Consider the following 26,643-nt stretch of genomic DNA (forward strand, 5'->3'; position numbering starts at 1 on the left):
CATTATTTGACTTTGTAATATAGCACCTCTTAGCAGATATATTTAGATAGCATCAGATTTTATGAAAATAATGGACTGTATTGTTATTGCAGAAATATAAATATCTTGCTGAAGATAGCAATATGTCTGTGCCATCTGAACCCAGCAGCCCCCAGAGTAGTACTCGTACACGGTCACCTTCTCCAGACGACATTCTGGAAAGGGTAGCTGCTGATGTTAAAGAGTATGAACGGGAAAATGTTGATACATTTGAGGCCTCAGTAAAAGCCAAGCATAATCTAATGACAGTTGAACAAAATAATGGTGAGTAAGTTAGATTCTTATTTTGACCATGCTTTTCTCTGAATTTTTAGCTCTGTAATTTTATGAGAGAGATTGTTTCGGGATGGGGAAAGTGAAAGGATTTAAGAATGTTACTCCTGCCAAACTTAAAGTTATACAGTATTAATGTATCTCAGTGATGTGTTCTGTAGATGTTTTCTATTCGTATAACCTCAACAGTATATTGAATTCCCTCATATTCATAACCTTGTGGTTTACTTGCTAGAGTATTTTAAAGCAAATCCTAGCCAAGATTTCACTTCATCTGTACATATTTCAGTTTGTATCTTTGTTAGATAAAGACTTAATGGCTGGTTTGAATCAAAACCCAAATAAGATGCACATATATTTGGGGTATATAAATAGTTGATTTCTAATGTCTTAAGTCTTTCTTAGTCTTAATCGTTTTTTCCCCTCCATTTCCTACCTTCCCCCCTCCCCCATTTACTTATGAGGAAACCAGGGCCATGTATTCTGTAAACTTTTCCATTCTGATTTTTGTTTGTTCACATTCTTATTTCTTTTATCTCATTTCCTGTGTCCTCAGTATTTCTTGAAAACTAGTGGTGTTAGAGAGTTAAATGGATTTAGGTTTAATTTTTTTGGCAAAAATATTTCATAAGTGGTGGTGTGTACTTTCATCATTACATCAAGTGATGTGTGTGGTTGTCTTAAGTTTTCCATTCTTGGTTACCCCAAAGTGTAGTTTGTACAGGAAAAGGCAGGATAAATGCTTGATTATTTTTCTTTATTGAGCAATTTTTAGTATTGAATAAAGTTGGTGCCATAGTGCTTCCACAGATGACCAATGAGATTTTTGTTGGGTTTTATTTTTATTTTTTTAATTAATAAATCTTTATTGTTCAGATTATTACAATTGTTCCTCTTTTTTCCCTCCGTAGTTCCCCTCCACCGGGTTCCTACCTCACCCTCTGCCCTTACCCCCCACCCCCGCTGTCCTCCTCCATAGGTGTACACTTTTTGTTCAATCTTTTCCTGCACCCCCCAATCCCCTTTTCTCCTGAGAATTGTCAGTCCACTCCCTTTCTATGCCCCTGATTCTATTATATTCACCAGTTAATACTGTTCATCAGATTTTTTATTCCCTTGGTTTTTAGATTCATTTGTTGATAGTTACATATTAGTTGTTCATAATTTTTATCTTTTTCTTCTTCCTCTTCTTAAAGAATACCTTTTAGCATTTCATATAATTCTGGTGTGGCGGTAATGAACTCCTTTACCTTTTTCTTATCTGTGAAGCTCTTTATCTGACCTTCTATTCTGAATGATAGCTTTGCTGGGTAGATTAATCTTGGTTGTAGGTTCTTGCTATTCATCACTTTGAATATTTCTTGCATTCCCGTCTGGCCTGCATGGTTTCTGTTGAGAAATCAGCTGACAATCGTATGGGTGCTCCCTTATAGGTAACTAACTGTTTTTCTCTTGCTGCTTTTAATACTCTCTCTTTGTCTTTTGCTCTTGGAATTTTAATTATGATTGTCTTGGTGTGGTCCTCTTTGGGTTCCTTTTGTTTGGGGTTCTGTGTGCTTCCTGGACTTGTAGGTCTATTTCTTTCACCAGGTGGGGGAAGTTTTCTGTCACTATTTCTTTAAATAGGATTTCAGTATCTTGCTCTCTCTTCTTCTGGGACCCCCATAATTCTGATGGTTGTATGCTTGAAGTTGTCCCAGAGGCTTCTTACACTATCTTCAACTTTTTGGATTCTTTTTGCTTTTTGCTTTTCCAGAGGAGTGATTTTTACTTCTTGGTAGTCCAAATCTTTGACTTGTTTCTTGCGATCCTCTGGTCTGCTTTTAGGTCTCTGTATAATATTTTTTATTTCAGTCAGTGTATGCTTAATTTCTAGTTGATCCCTTTCCATATCCTTGAGGTTCTCTTTTAATTTATCGGCCTTTTCTAGGAAATTCTTGAAAAACCTTATAACCGTGGTTTTGAATTCTATGTCCAGTCTTTTGCTTTCCTCCATTTCTTTCAATTGTGGCCTGCCTCTTTGTCTCCGCATTTTAGATGTTTCTCTGAGTTGATGGAGTTGCTTTGTGTGTTAGGTGTCCTAGCAGGGCCCAGTAGCTCAGCCTCCCCAGTTCTCTGTGGTGGATCCTCTTGGTGCACCCCTTTGTGGGCTGTGTGTGCAGTCTTGTTGTAGTTAAGCCGTGCTTGTTGTTGGTATCACTGGGGGGAGTTGATCTCCAAGCCAGTTGGCTGTGAGGATCAGCAGTGTCTCTGCTGGGAGAGCTTCTGTGCTCAGCTTGGATGGGGTGGAGTCTCAGAGTGGCGCAGACAAACTTTGGTTTCCCGTCCGCGCTGCCCTAAGAGGGCCGGTTTCTCCGTGCCCGAAACAATGGCTGCGCGCCTCTGAGAGAAGGCTGCTCTTGAGTCTCGCCCACTGCCAAACAGACCAGTTTCTCCCCGACCGGAGCTTTATTTCAGTGCAGACCGGAAGTTTTGTTTTTCTCCCAAACGAGAAAGCTAGCCACGCGTCTGCTGCCCTCCCTCTCTGTGCGCTGCCAGCAAGCCAGCCACGTATTCAGCCACCTGCCCTTTCCGCGCTCACGGATCTTTGCATCTCCACAGCTCCTGAGGCTTAGCGTCCCCCTCTCTTTTTTTCTCTAGTTGTAGGTTTTCCACTCTGCCAGCTTTCTGGTGGTTCTGGACGGTGTGTGCTCTGTTTTCCAGTTGTAGTTTTAAAATTGTTGTGGTAGGCAACAATTAGGTGTTTACCTTATGCCGCCATCTTGGTTTCTCCGCTTTGTTGGGTTTTAGTTGGTATCATTTTTCTACTTGTGTTACAATGCATTGCTGTCAGATTTCTTTTTGAAGTTCAGATTGTTCTCTCTTTAGCTAAGATAGGGAAGGAGCCCTTTTAAGTTGGTTTCTAATGTTTTTTTTTAACCCAAATCCTGCAGTATTTAATATTTTCTAGGTCAAGTTCAGCAAACTCTGTAAAAGGTCAGAGAGTAAATTATTTTAGACTATTGTTTTCTGTCCCAACTACTGAACCCTGCTATTGTAGTACAGAAGCAGCCACAGCTAGCACGAATGAGTAAGCATGAATGGCTGTGTTCCCAAAAAAGCTGTATGGATACCGAAATTTGAATTTTACAAAATTTTCACGTCACAAAATATTCTTCATGTTTTTCCCCAGACCTTTAAAAATGTACAAATGGGCCAAACAAAAATAAGCCAGGGGCCAAATTTGGCCCAGTCTTTTATTTTCTAACTCCTTTTCTACCACAGTAGGATATTCCACCTTGTGCATATCTTGACCCAGAACAGAATCAGCTATTGCTCCTGGTTCCTTTAGTAGGCAAATATTTAGAGATCATAGGGCAATTTGAGGTGTCCATTACTCCTGATCCATTTTTGCAGCCAAAGCTAAAAAAATATACATTTTTAGAAAGGAGAAATTTATACTGATATTGCCAATTAAATTTGAGATTATAGAGTTTTTATTAAATAATTTGATTTTCTATTTCTGTCTTTTTTAATGTGAAAAACTTGGTACCAATAACCTGATAACTCAGGTTATTTTCAAACTTTCATATATACAGAGTTGTTAGTATGATTATCAATATAAAATGTACTGAATGCACTTTGAAATTTAATAGTTCTTTTTGTTCTTATAATGCATTCCAAGGTATATATAGTCACAACTCTGTTTTAAAGTTGTACTGCCAATTTGATAGGTTTCGGTTTATTTGTTTTTGCTTTTTAATAATTTTCTTTAAAATTATTAAAATATCTTTTATGTGTATGTATTTGTGTTCTACCTACACAGGCACAAAGAAAAGCACACTAGTATACACATTCATCTTTATGAAAATAACTACTTCTTTTTATAACTGCATTTTATTCTAATGTAATGAATGTGCTATAGTTTATTTAATCTACCTACACAGACACAACAAAAGCATATTATAGAAAAGCCCTAGCCAATTTGGCTCAGTGGATAGAGTGTTGGCCTGGGGACTGAAGGGTCCCGGGTTCAATTTCTGGTAAGGGCACATGTCCGGGTTGCGGGCTTGACACAGCTGACCCATGATTCTCTCTCATCATCGATGTTTCTATCTCTCTCTCCCCCTCTCCCTTCCTCTCTGAAATCAATAAAAATATATTTTTTTAAAAGTATACTATATATACTCATCTGTATGAAAATATCTTTATTTTGTATAACTGTTATCTATTCCAATGAAATGACATAGTTTATTTAACCTCTCTTCTAATGGTGTATATTTGAGGTATGTCCAATTGTTTCATTGGAGAATTAGTTGGTATAGTGTTGTGCATTAAGTCATTTTTTTATGCTTGCCACTGTATCTTTGAGATGGTTTCCTAGAAGTGAGATAGCTGAGCCAGAAGAGTGAATGAATATATAAATTTTCTGTATATTTCTAAATTCTCCTCTATAATGGCGGTACAATTAATTGCCATCCACAACCAATGTCTGAATGCTTGTTTATTGAGAGCCTTATTAACAAAATGTTGTCATACTTGTGATTTTTAGCCAGTCTCATAAGAGAGAGATGGTGTTTCATTGTAATTTTAATTTGTATTCTTTTTTTCTAAGAACTCTAATTTTTTTGCCCTGTTTTTTTATGGATTTATTGGACTTTTTTAGAAGAGAAATAGATATAGACCTATATCTATAATGGGGATATTAACATTTTGAGATTTAAGTTACAATTTAGAACTTAATTTTTATTCTTTTTAGTTGTGTGTTTGTTTTTTAACTGTTTTAGAAAGAGAGGAAGGGAGAGGAAGAGAGAGAGCGAGAGCGAGAGAGAGAGAGAGAGAGAGAGAGAGAAAGAAACATTAATGTGAGAGTGAAACAGTGATCGGCTGCCTACTTACTGCATGCTTCCTACCAGGGAACGAGCCTGCAACCAGGACATGTGCCCTGATCAGGAATTGAATCAGCAACCTTTCTGTGCATGTGGAGTGATGCCCAACCAACTGAGCCCACACTGGCCAGGGCAGAAATACAATTTTTAAAGAAATTAAAATTAGAGTTTTCACTTTAATACATAATCATTGTTTATATATTAGCATGTTGGTGAAAGAATTGGTATTATATCTTAGAACTTTATGAAATACTAGAGGCTCGGTGCATGAATTTCTGCACTTTGAAAGGAAATTAATTAGAAGAAATATCTTAGAGGCTGGGGAGGAAGCGTGGGAGGTTCGCTTCAGGGCATGTCTGGCCCATCCCCATCGGTGCCGGCTGGCTGGGGAGGGACCGCGGGAGGCCTCCAGGGTGTGTCAGGCTCCTCTCGCCCAGTCCCGATCAGCCGGATGCCAGCAGCAAGCTAACCTATCGGTCAGAGGGCCTGCTCCTGGTGGTCAGTGTGTGTCATAGTGACTGGTCGAGTGGTTGACCAATTAGTCGGACACTTAGTATATTAGGCTTTTATATATATATATATATATATAGAGATTCCCTTTTAGTAAAAAGTGCATGGCTTTATATATCTTAAGTATTATAAAGTGATTTTAAGTTTGTTATTAATGAAAAACTGATGTACAAGAAGAAAATAAGTTTGAATTGCTATTGGTGTTTTTCCACTATTGGTACTTTAATTTTTATCTCTTCATGTTTCAAATATTAATGTTAATTTCCATTAAGGGTCAGCTCAGAAAAAGCTGTTGGCACCTGATATGTTTACAGAATCTGATGATATGTTTGCTGCATATTTTGATGTAAGTAATTTTAAATCATAAAAACACAACTATTAAACCAAAAAATATAGATAACAAATATGTATTTGTGTGTGTGTGCAGAGAGGGAGGGAAAGATAAAGAGATGGATAGAGCAAATTAATGAATGTAAGCATTTGGATAACTAGGTGAAGGGTACCTGGAAACTCTTTGTACTCTTTGCAACTTTTCTCCAATTCTGAAATTAAGTTACAATTTTAAAACCAGTACAGCAGAATAGTTTGAGAGCTTCATGAAAGTTAAATGTCTAATGACTTAAAGGTATAGTTAATTTTTTGAAACAACTTTTTTCTTAGATTTACAAACTGTGTGTGTGTGGAGGGGTAGTTCACTTTGTGCTTTTATATTGTACATGATGGAGAACTCAAGGATTTGGGGCCTAATCAAGTTCATTGAAGAGTTAAAAATGTTATGAGGAATGGTTTAAGAAATTTTGGTCCTTTAGCCATTTTTATCAGTGCCTTTTCTTGAAAACATTTTAAAACTAATATTCAAAAGTAAGGGAACATGAGAAATAGAAAGCTTTGGTAAGAGGAGGTGGGAAGGATAAGCATATAACAGAACTTTAAAATGGAATAGGTTAAGCAGCCAGTACCCAGATCCCAGCAGACATTGGTAATTAGCTTAAGTAATGTATCACATGCATATTTTGCAAAAGGATCCCCCTACCCCGCCCCCCCCCCCCCCCCCCAAAGGATGGGTTAAGAGAGGATAAAATTATTACTGAACCATCATTTGTCTGGTTGATGCTAAGGCATCTTCTGGATATCTTGGAGAATAATGTATGATAAAGACTCTTCCTTCAGAAGTACCAGATACTCTTTAATTTCCCTTGCAGGCTTAATTAGTACAGCCAGTGACCTTCCATATACATATATGGGAAGACAAGCAAGGGGTGTTACATGGACGAGGCAGTAAAGGAAATGTGAAAATTGGTAGAAGAGAGAGTTGTACACTTACTGTTAACTGTCTGTAATTTTTGTCCTCTATCAATAGCTAAGGAAAATCAGATCTGGTTTGAGTTTTTATTTTTATTTATAATGTCTTCATCATATTCCCAAACATTTTTAAAGATATTTCATTACTTTTTTTTCTAAATAATGTTATGATAATGCAGAAGACTCTGGTATTCATATTTCATCCTTGTCATAGACAGTAAGCGTTTATTTAATTTAGCATGAAATGTCTTAAATTACTAGAGGTTCGGTGCAGGAATTTGTGCACGGGTGGCCCCCTCTTGGGTGGCCTGCAGAGATCGGACCAAAACCCACAGTCCAACGCTGCCTGCAGCTCCCACTCATCCCCGGCCGACTACGCCTGCCGTGGTCTCCTGCCCAATCAGTCTTGATCAGGAGAGGCTCGTGCTGCCACAGCAGTGCTCACTGGCCATGAGCCCTGCATCTGGAGCCCTCCCGAGGGGAGTGGCCTGTGTGATCAGGCTGAAACCAGCTCTCCGACATCCCCCAAGGGGTTCTGGATTGCGACAGGGCACAGGCCAGGCTGAGGGACCCCACAGGTGTACGATCGGGCTGGGGAGGGACTGCGTGAGGGCTCCAGGGCTTGTCCGGCCCATCTCACTCAGTCCCGGACCCCAACAGCAAGCTAACCAACCAGTCAGAGCGTTTGCCATCTGATGTTCAGTGCACGTCATAGCAACTGGTTGACCAGTGGACTGCCTTCTGCCTGGTGGTCAGTGCATGTCATAGCAAGTGGTTGAGCAGCCTTCGCATATCATTAGCATATTACACTTTGATTGGTTGAACAGTCGACTGGTCACCAGGCGACTGAACACTTAGCATATTAGGCTTTTATTATATAGGATAGCTCAGTGGTCAGCAAACTCATTAGTCAACAGAGCCAAATATCAACAGTACAACGATTGAAATTTCTTTTGAGAGCCAAATTTTTTAAACTTAAACTTCTTCTAATGCCACTTCTTCAAAATAGACTCGCCCAGGCCGTGGTATTTTGTGGAAGAGCCACCCTCAATGGGCCAAAGAGCTGCATGTGGCTCGCGAGCTGCAGTTTGCCGACCACAGGGATAGCTGGTTCACCCATTTTTGTTTAAAGAAAGTGCTTGAAATGTCAACCTGATTTAGTGGGTAAATAGCTAATATTGCCTCCTTAATTTCAGAGTGCTCGTCTTCGGGCTGCTGGCATTGGAAAAGACTTTAAAGAGAATCCTAACCTCAGGGATAACTGGACTGATGCAGAAGGCTACTATCGTAAGTGCACAATTCTTATGAATTTTACTTACTTACTTACTTACTTATTTATTTACTTACTTACTTACTTATTTATTTATTTATTTATTTATTATTGACAGGAGTCTCCCATTTTCTCCCTTTCTGCCCCTCTTCCCCCAACCCCTGCCCCACCTCAGGCCTTCCCCATACTGTTGTCTTTGTCTATGGATTATGCATATATGCTCTTTTGTTAATCTCTTCCTAACCCTGCACTGAGATCTGTTATTCTGTTCCATGTATCCATACCTCTGGACCAGTTTTGTTCATCAGTTTATTTTGTTCATTACATTCCACATGATATTTATTCTTCTCTAACTGCCTTATTTCGCGTAGCATAATAATCTCCAGGTCCATCATTGCTGTCTCATGGGGTAAGAGCTCCTTCCTTTATACAGCTGCATAGTATTCCATTGTGTAAATGTTATCACAGCTCTTTTATTCACTTGTCAACTGATAGGCACTTGGGCTGTTTCCAGATCTTAGCAATTCTAAATAGCACTGCTATGAACATAGGGGTCCAAGAAGTAGGATCAATGGTTGAAATAGCAGTTCCATTTAAAATTTTTTGAGGAACCTCCATATCGTTTTGCACAGTGGCTGCACTAGTCTGCATTCCCACCAGCAGTGCATTAGGGTTTCCTTTTCTCCACATTCTCGCCAGCATTTGTTGCTTGTTGATTTATTGATGGTAGCCATTGTGACAGGTATGAAGTAATAACCTTATTGTCGTTTTAATTTTCATCTGATGATTAGAGACGTTGAGCATTTTTTAATGTCTCTTGACCATCTGTATGTCCTCTTTGGAGAAGTGTCTGTTCAGGTCCTTTGCCCATTTTTAATTAGTTTGTTTGTCTTTTATTGATTTGTGTGAGTTCTTTGTATATTTTGGAAATTAACCCCTTATCAGATGTATCCTTGGCAGATATGTTCTCCCATGCAGTGGGCTCTCTTGTTGTGTTGTTTATGATTTCTTTTGTTGTGCAGAAGCTTTTTATTTTGATGTAGTCCCATTTGTTTATTTTTTCCTTCGTTTCCTTTGCCCTAGGACAGTGGTTGGCAAACTGTGGCTCGTGAGCCACATGCGGCTCTTTGGCTCCTTGAGTGTGGCTCTTCCACAAAATACCACGGCCTGGGCGAGTCTATTTTGAAGAAGTGGCATTAGAAGAAGTTTAAGTTTAAAAAAAAATAGGCTCTCAAAAGAAATTTCAATCGTTGTACTGTTGATATTTGGCTCTGTTGACTAATGAGTTTGCCAACCACTACCCTAGGAGATGCATCCATAAACATGTTGCTCCGAGAGATGTCTGAGATTTTGCTGCCTATGGTTTCTTCTAAGATTTTTATTGGTTCACGGCTTACATTTAAATCTTTCATACATTTTGAGTTTATTTTTGTGTATGATGTAAGTTGGTGGTCTAGTTTCATTTTTTTGCATGTATCTGTCCAATTTTCCCAACACCATTAATTGAAGAGAAAGTCTTTACTCAATTGTATGCTCTCTCTTCCTTTGTCAAATATTAATTACACATAATGGCTTCGGTCAATTTCTGAGTTCTCTGTTCTGTTCAATTGGTCTATATGCCTGTTCTTGTGCCAAGACCAGGCTCTTTTGATTATAGTGGCTTTGTAGTATACCTTTATATCTGGTAATGTATTCCCTATACCTTTGTTCTTCTTAAGATTGCCGTGGCTATTCTGGGTCTTTTGTGGTTCCATATAAATTTTTGGAATGTTTGTTCTAGATCTGTGAAATATGCCATTGGTATTTTAATAGGCATTGCATTGAATCTATAAATTGCTTTGGGTAGTATGGACATTTTAATGATGTTGATTCTACCAATTCATGAACACAGTATATTCTTCCACTTTTTTATAATTTCCTCTATTTCTTTTTTCAACATCCTGTTGTATTCTGAGTACAGGTCGTTTTTTACCACATTGGTTAAGTTTATCCCTAAGTATCTTTTTTGTTGCAGTGGTAAATGGGATATTTTTTGTTTCTCTTTCTGGGAGTTCATTATTGGTGTAAAAAAATACCATCGATTCTGGGTGTTAATTTTGTATTGTGCTGCATTGCCAAACTCATTTTATTTTATTTTTTTAATATATACTTATTGATTTCAGAGAGGGAGAGAGAGATAGAAACATCACTGATGAGAGAATCCTGGATCAGCTGCCTCCTACACGCCTCCTACTGGGGATTGAGCCCAGAAGCTGGGCATGTGCCCCTGACCAGAATCGAACCTGGGACCTTTCAGTCACAGGCTGATGCTCTGTCCACTGAGCCAAACCAGCTAGGGCGCCAAATTCATTTATTAAATTTAAGGGTTTTTTTGTGTGGAGTCTTTAGGGTTTTCTATATATAGTATCATTCATCTGCAATTAATGACAGTTTTACTTCTTCATTTCCAATTTGGAAGCCTTTTATATCTTCTTCTTGTCTAATCTCTGTGGCTAGGACTTCCATTACTACGTTGAATAAGAGTGGTGAATGTGGACATCTCTGTCTTGTTTCTGTTCTTAGAGGAAATGGTTTTAGTTTTTGCCCATTATTACTGGCTGTAGGTTTGTCATATATGGCCTTTATTAAGTTGAGGTATTGTTCCCTCTATTCCCATTTTGCTGAGAGTTTGCCCCAGCTGGCTACCCGCCCACCGCCGCTGGTAGCTCTCCGCCGCTGGTAGCTCTCTGCCACTGGTAGCTCTCCTCCGCTGGTAGCTCTCCGCTGCTTGTAGCTCCCTGCCCCGTCCTCCTGGAGCTCCCGTTCCCCCTCCCCCTGCCCCCCCAACGGCTTGCTGCCCTGCCCCCTCCTGTAGCTCTCCACTCCCTGCTTGTAGCTCGCTGCTCCACCCTCCTGTTGATCTGTGATCCAGTCATCACACAGATAATTAGCATATTCCTCTTATTATATAGGATGGATGTTGGATTTTGTCCAATGCCTTTTCGGCGTCTATTGATATGATCCTGTGATTTTTGTCTCTGTATTTTTATGTGATGTATCACATTTATTGATATGCAAAGATTATACCAGCCTTGCATCCCTGGAATACTAGTAAATCCCACTCTGTCATGGTGTACGATTTTTTTTGTGATCCTTCATATTTTTGTGGGGTCAGTTGTTACTGGGTCCTCTGTTTCTTGATGAGTCTGGCTAAAGATTCTTCAATTTTGTTTATCTTTTCAAGGAACTAGCTCTTGGTTTTATTGATCTTTTGTATTGTTTTTTAGTCTTTATATTCATTTATTTCTACTCTGATTTTTATTTCCTTCTACTTTGGGCTTTTCTTTTTTTTTAAGTATTTTTAAAAATATATTTCATTGATGTTTTTACAGAGAGGAAGGGAGAGAGATAGAGAGTTAGAAACATCGATGAGAGAGAAACATCGATCAGCTGCCTCCTGCACACTTCCCACTGGGTATGTGCCCATAACCAAGGTACATTCCCTCTACCGGTATCGAACCTGGGACCCCTGAGTCCGCAGGGCCAACCCTCTATCTACTGAGCCAAACCGGCCAGGGCTACTTTGGGCTTTTCTTGTTGTCTTTCTAAATCTTTAAGTTGTATAGTTAGATAATTTATTAGAAACTAGAGGCCCATTGCATGAAGAGATTCGTGCAATAGGCCTTCCTTCCCTTGGCTTCCAGCACCGGTTTTCCTCTGGCACCCGGGACCCAGGCCTTCGCTCTGGCTGGAGTCTGCCATCTTCATCTTCATCTTTGCTGCGGCCGGAGTGCCGCTCCTGTAGATCCCTTCGCCCCCCGCCCTTCCTCTCATAGCAGGCGTCCTGCCCGGCCAGGCCACTCCGCACCTGGAGCAGCTGGGCGGCCGCCATCTTTGTCCTTCTAATTTGCATATTCCCTCCTGATTGGCTGTTGGGCGTAGCAGCGTGATGGTCAATTTGCATGTTTCTCTTTTATTAGTGTAGATGTTTCTTGTTTCTCAAGGTAGGCCTCTAGTGCTATGAGCTTCCCTCTCAGGACTCATTTCGCTGTGTCCCATAGGTTTTGGGTTGCTGTGCTTACATTTCCTGGGAGTTTTTGGTACTTTCTTTCATCTCATTGGTAACCCATTCATTGCTTAATAATATGCTACTTAGTTTCCATGTGTTCAAATGTTTTTAGTATTTTTACTGTAGTTGATATCTAATTTTATGCCATTGTGATCGAGAATATGCTTGATATGATTTCAATCTTCTTGAACTTGTAGAGACTTGTTTTGTATTCTAACATGTATATCTTTGAGAATGACCCATGTGCACTTGAGAAGCATGTGTATTCTGCTTTCGGATGAAATGTTCTATGAAAAGATCAGTGAAATCCGTTTCTGATCTAGCATGTTGTTTAAGGCTGATGTTTCCTTATTGCTATTTTATCTGGAAGATCTATCCAGTGATAGTGGGGTATTAAATTGCCCTACTATGACTGCATTGCTATTGATCTCTCCCTTAAATTCTTCCAAGAGTTTTTTTTATAATATATATATCTATGTAAAGTGCTCCTATATTGGGTGCATATATGTTTACCAGGGATACCTGATATATCCTCTTGTTGGATCATGTAGTATTATGTAGTATTCTTTATTTCTTGTTATGGTCTTTATTTTGGAGTTTGTTTTGTCAGGTATGAGCATTGCTACCTCAGCTTTGTTTTCATTTTCATTTACATGGAATATTTTTACCATCCCTTCACTTTCAGTTTCTGTGTATCTTTTGTTCTGAGATGAGTCTCTTAAACAGCATTTATATGGGTTATGTTTTCTTATCCATTCAGCTATCCTATGTCTTTTGACTGGAGCATTTAGTCCTTTTACATTTATGGTTATTATTGACTAGAGACCCAGTGCACGAAATTCGTGCAAGAGTAGGCCTTCATTCCCCCGGCTGCTGGCACTGGCTTCCCTCTGGCACCCTGGACCCGGGCTTCCCTCAGAGCCCTGGCAATGTCTGGAAGGTCATCGGTCTAATTAGGATATTATGCTTTTTTATTATAGATAGGTACCTTTTTATTGCCATTTTTTTCTTTATACCCATGTTACCCTCTCTCAATTTCTTCTTCTTAAAGCACTCCCTTTAACATTTCTTACAGTGCTGGTTTGTTGGTAATGTACTCCTTTAGTCTTTTTTTTTTTTTTTTTGTCCTGGAAGCCTTTTGTTTTACCTTTAATTTAAAATGATAGCCTTGCTGGATAGAGTAGTCTTGGTGTTCAGGTCCTTGCTTTTCATTACTTTGAATATTTCATGCCAATTCCTTTGGGCCTGAGAAATCAGCTGACATTCTAAAGGGTATTCCTTTGTAGGTAACTTTCTGTCTCTTCCTGCCTTTGACAGGTTAAGTGCCCAGCCTGTTTTGTCTTCCAAACGGCAAGTATAGTGTCAGTCACCAGTGTCTGACTGGGTGCTTAACGTGTTAAGAGTCTTTCTTTGTCTTTAACATTTGTCATTTTAATTATGATATGTCTTGGAATGGGTCTCTTTGGGTCCATCTTGATTGGAATTCTGTGCTTTCTGAACTTGTGTGATGTTTTCTTTCACCAAGTTAGGGAAGTTTTATGTCAATTTTTCTTATAACAGGTTCTCGATTCCTTGCTCACTATCTTCTTCTGTTACCCCTATGATGTGATTGTTATGTTTCATGGTGTCCCAAAGTTCCCTTAAACCATCCTCCTGCTTTTTAATTCTTTTTTCCACTCTAATTGGGTGGTTTTTTTCTACCTTATCTTCCAAATCACTGATTGGAACTTCTGCCTTTGATTCCTTCCCGTGCATTTTTGATATCTGATATTATTCTTCTAGAGCATCCTTTTCTTTTATTTGGGGGTTATTTCTTTGTCTCCCCATTTTTTATTTCCCTTTGTATTTGTTTCTGTGTTATTAGATCAAACTGCTATGCCTCCCAATCTTTTTCAGGTGGCCTTAAATAGTAAGTTTTCTGTGGTGCCCAGTAGTGCTGATTTTTTTTATCTCCTGAGTTTGATGCTCTAGGAATGTCCCTTGTGTGGTTTGTTTGGAATCTGCCATTGTAATTGGGTATTGATTGTTGTTGTCCCATTCATTGCTGGGATCTCCTCTCAGGCTGGTTGACTATGAGGCTCACCCCTGACCACATCATGCAAGCTGTTGTGCAGGTGCTGATAGAACAAAACAAAAACATTAAAAAAAAAGAGTCCTACAAAATAACAACAGGAACCACAAAAGAAAAGAGAATTAGGAAAGAGAAGAGCAAGCAAGTATAAGAAAAAAATATGAGAAGGAAAGAGAGGAAGGGGAGAGCAAAGAACATGAAAGTACAAAAGGGAAACCCAGAAAAAAAAATAAGAATAAAGAATAGGAGAAGGAAAACAGTATTATAGAAAAGAGGAAGAAAAGTTACAAAAAGGAAAAAAGAAGAAATACTAGTAGAAAGGAGAAAAAATAGAGTAAGAAAAGGAAAGAGAAAAATAAGAGATACAACAAAAAGGAAAGACAAAAATAATACAGCAATAAAGAAAAAGAAGGCAATACAAAAAAGAAGGAAAAAAGTGATATTTATCTCAGCAAAGTAGTGCCTCTGTATTCTGGTCTTCTGTTGACTGATGTTGACTGTTTGGTCTGCCGTTTCTGGGCTTCCTGGGAGGTATTTGGGTGCTAGCCATGGTCAGAAGCTGTCCATGTTTGGCTCTGCAATCTCTTCGAAGTTTTAAGTGATCCACAGTTTGTGTCTGTCTTCACAGGACTTGGCTATGGGCAGAAGGGGCCAAGCTGCACTCTAGGGCAGTTTGTTAGCACCACAGGGCCCAGGTTCAGGTCAGCAAACTTGTTCCCTGGTCTCTACCTCCACCCGCTTTCACCTGTTGGCCAGCTGTCTCTTAATCACTGAAAAGGCTGTTTCTGAAAGGACTTTTGGTGGAATTGGTTGTATGTGACCTTGGGTCTCCCGTGAGTGGGGATGCTCAGATTTCAAGGAAAATGGTGGGTGTGTTTCCCCATTTTATAGCTATTTCTCTGAGAGTGCCCCAGAAATTTTCCCTGCCCTTGGCTGGGCAGAGATCCTCGTATGCAGTCCAGGGGGATCTCCTGGCATCCAGGAGTTTCTATCTGCTCTCCTGTGAGGGGGAAGCAGCAGTTAGGTTCCTATGACAGTGGGCTGGATAACTCCACCCCGAAGCCAGTCAGTGATGCTACTGAGATTGTTCAAACCCATAGATTTGGTCTCTGCTGTTGTAGCCTCTGCGGGGGTCAAGATGTAGGGTGTGACAAGTGGGATTCCTGAGTGGGGGGTCAGTGGTATCCCTTAGGGCAGGATATTTCCATTTCCCCTCCCCTCCAGTTGTAGCTGCTGGGAGGGGTCTGCGCCAATCAGGAACAATGTCCCCTTCTGTATGTCTATGGGTATGACTGATTGCAGGTCTCCCTGCCACCAGTTTTCCATGTCTCCCCTCAATGCCTTCTACTCTAGCCACTCCTCAGGTAATTCCAGTTCACGCTGCCCTCTTTCCACCAAAGCCTCAGGTGAATAGCTGCAAAGGAAAACCCTATGCTCAGGTTTTTTTTATTTAATTTTATTACTATTTTTTAAAAATATATATTTTGCTATTAAGTTCTGAAAGGAAGGGAGAGGGAGAGAGACAGAAACATCAAAGATGAGAGTCATTGATCGGCTGCCTCCTGCACGCCCCACACTGGGGATCGAGCCAGCAACTTGGGCATGTGTTCTGACCTGGAATCAAACCGTGACCTCCTGGTTCATAGGTCGGCACTCAACCACTGAACCATGCTGGCCAGGCTGCTCTGTGTTTTAAAAAAAACAAACAAAAAACGGTGCCTTTATCTCTGACTGGCTACAGTCTCCACAGGGGCCAGAAGCCCCGCCACCTTTTCACAGCTGGATGTTATATGGGCTGCTTTTCTTGGCTCTGGTGCTCTGGTCTGTGGAGTCCAGCCTGGTATTCAGGCCTCAATCTTCACAGGGAAAACCCCACTCTGCAGCCGAGAAATCTCTCCTCTTGGCCTGCTGCCCTTGGAAGTTGGGCCAACCCCTCTTGTGACCTCGCCCTTCCTAGCAGTCTCCAGATGGTTTCTGCCCTTCCTGAACTCTATTAATTCTAGAGTTCATTGTAACATTTTGTAAAAGCTCCATTATAATGCCATCACCTAAAAAGTTTGGCTCATCTAGCAACTGCTGAATCCATGTCGGCAGCCCCAGAAGCATTGCAAATTGAAGTGAAGACTTGATTTGCAACTTAAATTTATTCGGTTATTTTCAGCCATGAGATAATCCTCAAGAAAGGGAGGTTAGTACATCATTTGCTCATCTTGATCTGAAACCAAAAGAAACAACATACAAGGAACTTGGGGTACTAGTCATGCAAGACTGCAGTTGGAAACACTTCAACCAGCACATTTCTCCCATATTCAATGTTAAAAGCATTAGCATTTGATAGGGCAGCAAAAACTCTCCTTGTAATCTTTGAAAGTGGGCATGCAGTATTATCCACATGGAAGAGAGTGACAGTGGAGGCATGGCCTTGATTCTCTATGATGTCTGGAAAATCAAGCACGAAGTAGGATTTGACATGCATTTTGAATGATTGCACTGTGTTTCCTCCTTTTTAATTTATTCTGTGTATCTCATAGTTTTGTTAAAATGCTCAAAATTCTAATTTTTAAATTTATTCTTTTAGGTGTGAACATAGGTGAAGTGCTAGATAAGCGCTATAATGTGTATGGCTACACTGGTCAAGGTGTATTCAGTAATGTTGTACGAGCTAGAGATAATGCAAGAGCCAACCAAGAAGTGGCTGTAAAGATCATCAGAAACAATGAACTCATGTAAGTCAATGTGATGAAACCTTTAATAACACGTTTTGTTCAAATGAAAATATTGCTAAATGCCATTTTATTTTATTTTTATTTTTTAAAAAATGTATTGATTTTTTACAGAGAGGAAGGGAGAGGGATAGAGAGTTAGAAACATCAATGAGAGAGAAACATCGATCAGCTGCCTCTTACACACCTCCTACTGGGGATGTACCCGCAATCAAGGTACATGCCCTTGACCGGAATCGAACCTGGGACCTTTCAGTCTGCAGGCCGATGCTCTATCCACTGAGCCAAACCAGTTAGGGCTGAATGCCATTTTTAAAAAGTAACATTCTGTAAAAGTACTAGAACTATAAAATGACTGTAGTAGTCCTTTTTGACTGGATATTTAATTTATAGCCATATGTTATATGTGAAGTACTAGAACTATAGGCTGATTTGTATTTAATTCATTTCATTGCATTTCAGTATCTACTGTGCACTAATGTTAGCTTAGACTTCTTCCTTCTACTGTTTGTCTGATTGCCATCTTTTGCTGTGAATATCTTAAACTCAAGACTAGAGATGAGGAATAAAAGGATTATATTAATTAGTTGTCACTAATTAGCATGAAGTGGCCTACAAAAAGGGGACAGCCGGTTTACCAGATAGTTTGGGGAATTATTTGTATCTTCTATCTGTTGCCTTTTTCCTTTAATACACTAGAGTTACTTAATTGTCACATACATGTTTTAATACATAATTTATACCACATACTGAGCTGGTGTTAAACTCAACTTACTATTGGTTTTATAACACTGGAAAGAAATGTTGTAGATTTATACTAAAGTCTTAAGCTGCCCCAGGCTTAGAAAGTTTTTTGTTGTTGTTTTGTTTTTATGTTTATCCCCAACCCCTGTATTATAGACACTAACTTTAAAAAATGTAGCTTATTGACAAATTATAACTAGAATTTTAGAGGAAAACCAAATATTAATATTTGGTGAGACATTTCCTACTTAGACTCTTAAGGAACCAAAACTGTATACAGTGTGGTTCCACTTTTATTAAACACAAGTTCCCTGGTGCATGGATTCGTGCACATTGAAAGGAAATTAATTAGAAGGTGGCCAGTGGGGCAGGACTGGGTGAGATGGGCCACACATGCCCTGGAGCCCACCTCCCATGGTCCCTCCCCAGCTGGCCGCACCTGGGGCAGTGTCATGGCTCAAAGGGTGTCTGAGGAGTGAGCGGGGTTCCTCCGGCAGGTGGGGTCCCTCGGCCTGGCCTGTGGAGGGATTGGGCTGAAACTGGCTCTTTAACATCCCCCGAGGGGTCCCGGATTGTGAGAGAGCAGTTCTTGGGTGACACATCCCAGAATCGGGCTTCCTCCTCTCTGGTTCTGGGGTGCGTCACCTGAGGACTGCCACTGCCAAGTCACTGCAGCTTGGCAGCTCCTGTGTTGTCTGCCCCCTGGTGGTCAGTGCTCCTCATTGCTACTGGTCAGAGCGTCTGCCACCTGGTGGTCATTGCGCGTCATAGCTACCGGTGGGACGGTCGCTTAGCCTTTTATATATATAGATAGTATTTACATCAAGACTTGAGAATAAAATGTGCAAGATTGATTTTCTTTCAAGCAAGGTAGGTTTATTCTTCAGTGTTTCTGTTTTGTTAATTGGTTATTTTGGAAATTAACTTCATGAAAACTGTATTTGATTAACTACGAAGTATTGTCTAAGTGGTACAGAGACTTATCATTCATCAACAGATTTATTATGACTATGTAAAAAAACCAGCAAACTAATTAACATCACCTATGGTACATCAGACTGGAACTAGCAAATAAATATTTAGTTTTTCTAAATTCTGGATGTATGTAATTTTGACCTACTTTCCTTTTTTATTTCAGGCAAAAAACTGGTTTAAAAGAACTAGAATTCTTGAAAAAACTTAATGATGCTGATCCTGATGACAAATTTCATTGTTTGCGGCTCTTCAGACACTTTTATCACAAACAGCATCTCTGTCTTGTATTTGAGCCTCTCAGGTACAGTGTCAAAAACTACATAAACTGAAAATTTATCTTCTTCATCTCTAACAACCTCACTTAAGATAAACAACATTTGAAATGACATATTTTCTGGGTATTTGATTTTTATTTACTTATTTAATTACTAGAAGCCCGGCGCACGAAATTTGTGCACGTGGCGGGGGAGGTTGGCAGGGAACCTCAGCCTGGCCTGCGCCCTCTCACAGTCTGGGAGCCCTGCGATCGATCGCCCTGCAGAAGGAGGCCCCGCCCACCTGCCACCGTGCCGCCACCAGGTAGCCTGGGCCTCCCTCTGCGGGCGATTGTGGAGCCCCCTGATTGATAGCCCCACCGGCTGGTGGCCTGGGCCTCCTTTTGCAGGGCGATCATGGGGCGATGGCTGGGCCCCCGACCAATCGCATTGCACCTGCCTTGGCTGGCCTGGCGCCAGTGGGTGTCATAGCGTGGTCGTCCGGATGGTCGTTCTGCTATTTGGTCGTTTGGTCAATTTGCATATTATGCTTTTACTTGAGGCCTGGTGCACAGATTCATGCACCACTGGGGTCCCTCGGCCTGGCCTGCGCCCTCTCGCAATCCACGACCCCTCAGGGGATGTAGCAGTGCACGAAGCAGCAGGTGGCCAGGAAGGAGCCTGAGCCACTCCCGCTCATCCCGGCCTGCTGCGCTTGCCTCCGCTGCTGCTCGGTAGCACCACCACAGCTGCACTCACCAGCCATGAGCCTGGCTTCTGGCTGAGCGGTGCTCCCGCTGTGGGAGCGCACTGGCCACCAGGGGGCAGCTCCTGTTTTGAGCATCTGCCCCCTGGTGGTCAGTGCACGTCGTAGCGATGGGTCGACTTATGCTTTTATATATAGAGATTATTATAGAGTTAATTTAGCTCTGGTTTTTGTTTTTTAACCTTGTATTAAGAGCTGGGTTTTTGATAGTCATTAATATATTAACATTAAATAACTGCATACTATGTGCCAGTTTACTACTTGCTTTTAGCCTTCAGCTCAACAAGAGAAATTCTCTGAAAATTAAATATTTCAAGGAAGGATTAAGCCAGAATGATAAGAAATGGGAATAGTGGAAGAAATACAATTTTGATCTTTGAAAGTATAGCTTCGTTGTTAGTCTTTCAGATACAAATCCATTCTAAAATCAATACAGATTTTACCATTGCATATCTTTCCTTCTATTTATTTTAAAAATAAAGTTTTATTGGAAAAGTGTGTTATGTACACATAATTTCATATGTTCTCATTTCATTGTAGAATAATTTATCAAATATTTGAGGAGGTGTTCTTGAACAGAATATTTCATTGTAATTGTATTTTGGGCTTGATTTTACTTTATGCTTAAATGTTTTTGCTTTTTTGAAATGTCCATTTTGCATTTTAACCCCTAGCTTTTTTTCTCTCTCCTAAAAGCATGAATTTACGAGAGGTGTTAAAAAAATATGGTAAGGATGTTGGTCTTCATATTAAAGCTGTAAGATCCTACAGTCAGCAGTTGTTCTTGGCATTGAAACTCCTTAAAAGATGCAATATTCTACATGCTGATATCAAGCCAGACAATATCCTGGTAAGTGAAACAGTTAAGGCTACATTGTACATTCATGTATCTTCTTTTCAGTAATGTGAGATTACCACTGTATTATTTTAGAAATAACGTCTTAAAAGATATATTTATTACCTATTACAAATTATCAATTTTTACTTTTTTGGAAATTGAGCCATGAAATTTTAAAGTATAAAGAAAGAGAAGATAGGCCACTGTCCCAAATTTTTCCTTTTTATTGTGGATTTAGAGTACACACAAATCTCAAGAGTGCTTTAATATAGTAATGATGGTCTTCCTCTGGTAGTGAAAAAAAAGTGCTGCATGTTTTGCTGTTTTGAAATAAGGTGTGTTTACACTTTTTTGTTTTTTTAATTTTGTAGGCTAATGGAGATAAGAACATTTAAGGGAATTTTATAGACTGATGGAGTTTGGGACATTTAAGAGAATTGCCTTAAGCTGATATAAGAAGTTGAGTTTAAAGGTGTCCAGGAGTAATTCTTTACTAGAGGCTCGGTGCATGAATCTTGCACCAGTGGAGTCCCTCGGCCTGGCCTGCGGGATCAGGCCGAAACCGACTCTCTGACATCCCCTGAGTGGTCCTGGATTGTGAGAGGGCGCAGGCCAGGCTGAGGGGGCCAGGGAGGGACCGCAGGAGGGCTCCCGGGCTTGTCTGGCCTGTCTCGCTCAATCCTGATCGGTTGGACCCCAGCAGCAAGCTAACCTACTGGTCAAAGTGTCTGGTCCCTGGTGGTCAGTGCATGTCATAGCGACTGGTTGACCGGGCGACTGTCCCCTGGTGGTCAGTACAAGTCGTAGCTAGCGGTTGTGCAGCCTTAGCATATCATTAGCATATATCATTGCTTTGATTGGTTGAACAGATGACCAGACACTTAGCATATTAGGCTTTTATTATATAGGATTGCTTTAGAAGCAGTGCCTTCTGGGAGCCCAAACACAGTAAAGCTCACTCTCCTAAAAGATGCCTATTGAAAGGCATGTTGCACTGTCTTAACATCTTTTTTTTTTTTTTTTTAATCCTCACCTGAGGATATTTTTCCCATTGCTTTTCAGAGAGAGTGGAAGAAAGGGGGGAAGGAAGGAGAGAGAGAGAGAAATATCCAGGCAAGAGAGACACATCGACTGATTGCCTCCTGCATGTTGCATGGGAGGCAGGGGGTGGGGAGCAAATTCGCAACCTAGGTACTTCCCTTTGACAGGGAATTGAACCTGCGACTCTTCAGTGCTCAGGCTGATGTTGTAACCACTGAGTTAGGACTGTCTTGAACTGGTACCCCATCAGGGCTTAAGACTTCAGATGTGGTAACATGCAAATTTATAGTATAATTTTATGTTTTTGAAATTTAGAAATACATATTGTCATAGTGGAGTGATTAATGCACACACAAACTCTTTCCCTCCCTGGCCCCATTTCTTCACCCTGTTCTAAGGTTTTCAGAGTTGGGGCATGTGCACAATGTGGGTAATTCCAAGTTTATCTTCTAATCACATGTTCCACACTTGAGAAAAATTATGATTCGATTAGAATATTTCCTTTCACACTATCACATTAATAATGAGGCATTCCATTTTGATATGTTTATTCTGAGTTTATAATGTATTACATATCTATAATAATAAAGGTGTAATATGCTAATTAGACCGGACGGAAGGACGAAGCCGGGATTGCAGCCATGGGATTGAGGCAGCTGCCTGCGGCTATGAGGGAGGGATCCAGGCAGCCCCTGTGGCTGTGAAGGCCTACTCTTGCCCAAATTTCGTGCATTGGGCCTCTAGCATAATATAACTTGGTTAGAGGAGCTGAGTTATTACAGTGAAATAGTAGGTATATTATGAATGAATTGTAGACTTGCCTAGTCAACTTCATCGTTGATTTTTACCTCAGTTTTTTTTCTTTCTCATTTTTAAATTGTGAAATATACCATCCATATGAAAGAATGTATAAAATATAAACAGTCTAAAGATAATTAGACTGTGAACATCTGTGTAACCAGCATGGAGATTAAAGAATAACCTGCTAGTATGTTAGAAGCTCTTGCTTTTTAAAAAAAATATATTTTATTGATTTTTTACAGAGAGGAAGGGAGAGGGATAGAGAGTTAGAAACATTGATGAGAGAGAAACATCTATCAGCTGCCTCCTGCACACTTCCTACTGGGTATGTGCCCGCAACCAAGGTACATGCCCTTGACGGGAATCGAACCTGGGACCCTTGAGTCCGCAGACTGAAGCTCTATGCACTGAGCCAAACCAGTCAGGGCGAAGCTCTTTTAAAACTTATTTTTCTTTGAGTTAATGCTAAACTAGATTTCACCTGGATTCTGAAATTGAATATTTTCCCTTCTTCTTGAAGAAGGAAAAAATAGATATCAGAGACCCCATGGAGCTATTGAATGAAAATCTAAAGCTTTAAGCCTCTAGTGTGGTAGAAGTACCATATTCCTCATGAGGGGGTAGTAGTTGTGTAGCCAAAATACAGGGCACATAAGTGTGGCTAGCCTGCTACTATTTAAGGCATTTTAGCCAGACCAAGAGTTACACTGGTAGATTTCTCATTTTAAAATGGTTCTGGTTTTATTTCTGGGTATTGCAACTGCATTCTTAAGTAGCTAAATGCAAATTATACTTTTAAAAGCTTTGAAAGTACATTTCCTTTTGAAGATACCTGTTTTCTTGATCCCCCAGATGAAGAGATATGGATGTGGCAGTTAAAAATAATAATTTCTGTCATTAGCTTAATTCCATGGATATCATCTTAATGGACCAGTCTGTAACAATGATCAAGCTTTACAACATCCCAGTAGAGAGTACCTAAGGTTATTTGTTTAAAGCGTTATGTTTCTTTTGGGTGGGAAAGGTAGGCCAAGTTCAAGTCCCAACTCGGAATTTGTGTGTGTCTCTTTTGAAGGGGGGAAGGGACTCTGGAATATGAATTATCTGCACTTGTTAATCCTGAACATGCTTCTGACTCATGAGTGGCAGCAGTCATGGGAGCAGCTCCAGCCTTTCTCAGCAGATGTCACTGTTACTGTGTATGTTGAAGTATTTACAAAGGACAAAAGAAACAAATGACTAATATAGAGTTCATGTTGACCAGTTTTGCCAAGTATATTTAACATATTCTTAACTAATACCTTCTTTATATTTAAGGGATTTAATAATTTTTAGACTTGAAGTGATTACTAAATTTGGGTGCTCTTAGCAGCTTCCGATGAATGTTTTTATTGTTTTTGTCCAAATTTAATCTGAAGCATTTTGCTTTTGTTGCCATCATAATTTTTTGGCAACTGAAAGTTAACTTAAATCAAATGAAAGTTAATGTAAGTCTAAGCCCTTATTAATGAATGTCTTCGTGTTCCTTTATATAGTAACTTGACTTTATGCAGGTGTTCTGGGGATTTTTAGAAGATGCTTTGCATCAATTAGAAATTTCTCTTACTACCCCATCCTTTTCTAAATAGTGTTGGTTAAAATTAACTTTACTAGGTATTATTTCATATTTCTTCACTGAGAAAAGTTCTTCTAATTATAATCAAATATTTGGTAGCCCTTAATTTTTCATAATTAGGAAATTGAGGTTTAAAATAAAAAGGAATTTTAAAAAGAGTGACTTTGTTCTCAGTATTGGAAATAACTTCTCAAAGCCAATTATTTTTATCTGATTACTTGTCTTAATTATTCCTGGCATGAATTAAACTTCCATGATAAAATGTTTTTCAGGTTAATGAATCAAAAACTATTTTAAAGCTCTGTGATTTTGGGTCGGCTTCACATGTTGCGGATAATGACATAACTCCTTATCTTGTCAGTAGATTTTATCGTGCTCCTGAAATCAGTAAGTTTCTTCAAATGGTTTTTGACCTGGGCCATCATATGTGGTGGAAACAGCATATTTAATGTCTCAGTACTGTTTTCATCGCACTTTAGCAGCTGCACGAGGTCATTCACGAGGAAGGGAACCATAACAAGTTCATCCTCCTCAGGTGGAATGATGGTAATTGGGATAGGAGTCTTAGTCTTGTCCTGCAAGAGTAGCAAAAACAGTTGTGGAAAATCCTTGACTTTAGAAGATTGCTCTTGAGTACTCAAGGTCTGATTATCAAATATGTGAATTGTGTGGGACCTTTGTTTTTTCTCCTTGGAAGAGGCTGATTGCACCTCCACCAAAGGTGAAATGATAAAAGAATAAATATACATTTTTCTCTGCCCCTTCAATTCCTTCCCCACTTCCTCATTTTTTTAGGTTATAAGTATGTGGTTCTATTAAGAACTAATGGGAAAGAACATGAAACTAATGCCATAAGTGAGTTATTAAGATTGTGGTATATAGTTCAAGCTACAATTAATACCCCATTAATGGAAATAAATAGTAGTTGATTGTTTTTATCATATATTTAACTTCTATTTTTTTTTTTTTTCAGTTATAGGTAAAAGCTATGACTATGGCATAGATATGTGGTCTGTAGGTTGTACCTTATATGAACTATATACTGGAAAAATTTTATTTCCTGGCAAAACCAATAACCATATGTTGAAGCTCGCCATGGATCTCAAAGGAAAAATGCCAAATAAGGTAGGACATTAATATGAACTTGTATTTATTGAAGATCTCAACAGTAGTTTCCCATAGATTGGCGGATTGCTGACCCTTAACTCATCACTAATGGCTATAAAATGTCTTGAGAGAGGCAGGTATGTGGCTACTCTGATTCCTTTAGCTCCTTCTCATTATTAGTGGTTCTAATGATCCAAGAACTATCAAAAGAGAAAAGAACTCTTTTCCTTTCCCCTCTAAAGTCTGTCTTATGTTTTTCTCTACTCTCTTGTATTAAGCAGATGATAGGGACCTATAGTTTAGGGTAGAATTGTAATTGAGGAAGAGAGAATTGATGAATATAAATTTGTTAAGCACCATATACGTGGTGAATATAAGCACCATATATTGATGAATATAAATTTGTTAAGCACCATATACGTTTCATGTGTCTGTTCTTCCAAAAGCAACAGTATTCTTGGGAGCACACCCTTATTGGTAACAGCATGAACATGCTTGAGAGCTGAAATGAAAAAAAGATGCAGGTTAGATTAGTTAGATGGAAGGAAGGACTCAGTCATCAGAGAAGAAAGGGGTAAAAAATTGAAAGAGGAACTTGATAGCAATCAGTTTATTAAAGATTGGAAGTTAGTTGGGAAAGGAAGGTATCAAGAAAATTCACTTGAAATGACATCTTTCTGACATAAAACTCATTCTTAGTGCTTCAGCTGTCATATCAATTTCTGTTTGATGAACACAAAGCAAGAACTTTAGATATTTATAAAAATGTCTGAGAGCCGTATCTTAGACTTTTGTGATTTCAGTTTATGTTATGTTGGTTTTATTTAGAATAAACAACACAGAAATTAGCTGTTGGTATTTATTTAACTGAGATCTAATCTGTTTCATTTTAGAGCTATTCGAGCATAATTTGTAAAATGTCATTAGGTTTCTTAACTGCCAATAGAAAGGGTCGCAATTGTGTAATCGTTTTCCTGTCTAAGAACAAATGATTTTAAGTCTTAATCCTCAATTTGGAATAGTGAAAGCACAACTTCATATCATAATTGGTTTAAGCCACTGCCTGGGGAAATAAAATAATTTCATATTATTAAGTTGTTTTAGGCATGACAATTTTATTTGCTTTTTATTTTTTTAATATATATTTATTGATTTCAGAGAGGAAGGGAGAGGGAGAGCGAGAAATATCAATGATGAAAGAGAATCGTTGATCAGCTGCTTCCTGCACACCCCCTACTGGGGATTGAGCCTTCAACCCGAGCATGTGCCCTTGACCGGAATTAAACCCGGGACCCTTCAATCAGCTGAGCCAAACCGGCTAGGGTTTATTTGCTTTTTAAAAGAGTTAAACTCTTGCCCTAGCTGGTTTGGTTCAGTGGATAGAGTGTCAGACTGTGG

The 26,643-nt window shown here is 39.5% G+C and overlaps 1 protein-coding gene across 16 annotated transcripts in view; it reads left to right on the plus strand.

Moving 5' to 3' along the window:
- Window positions 1–26,643, plus strand: part of PRP4K (pre-mRNA processing factor kinase PRP4K) — a 57,342-nt gene that overhangs the window by 21,774 nt on the left and 8,925 nt on the right. For 15 of the 16 annotated variants that reach the window (XR_013813752.1, XR_013813753.1, XR_013813754.1 and 12 more), the window contains exons 6-13: window positions 93–303; window positions 5,963–6,036; window positions 8,189–8,279; window positions 16,960–17,107; window positions 18,987–19,124; window positions 20,540–20,693; window positions 24,411–24,525; window positions 25,112–25,263. Coding sequence is in view for 2 of the 16 variants with exons in the window: in XM_079776397.1 (XP_079632523.1) it covers window positions 93–303; window positions 5,963–6,036; window positions 8,189–8,279; window positions 16,960–17,107; window positions 18,987–19,124; window positions 20,540–20,693; window positions 24,411–24,525; window positions 25,112–25,263 (1,083 nt within the window). In the remaining 14 variants the exon portion in view is untranslated. Of the gene's footprint in view, window positions 1–92; window positions 304–5,962; window positions 6,037–8,188; window positions 8,280–16,959; window positions 17,108–18,986; window positions 19,125–20,539; window positions 20,694–23,598; window positions 23,723–24,410; window positions 24,526–25,111; window positions 25,264–26,643 lie in introns of those variants that run through there. The other variant, XR_013813751.1, reaches the window with a different exon arrangement.

Source organism: Cnephaeus nilssonii (genome assembly GCF_951640355.1).
Source record: "Cnephaeus nilssonii genome assembly, chromosome: 7".
Classification (NCBI taxonomy): domain Eukaryota; kingdom Metazoa; phylum Chordata; class Mammalia; order Chiroptera; family Vespertilionidae; genus Cnephaeus; species Cnephaeus nilssonii.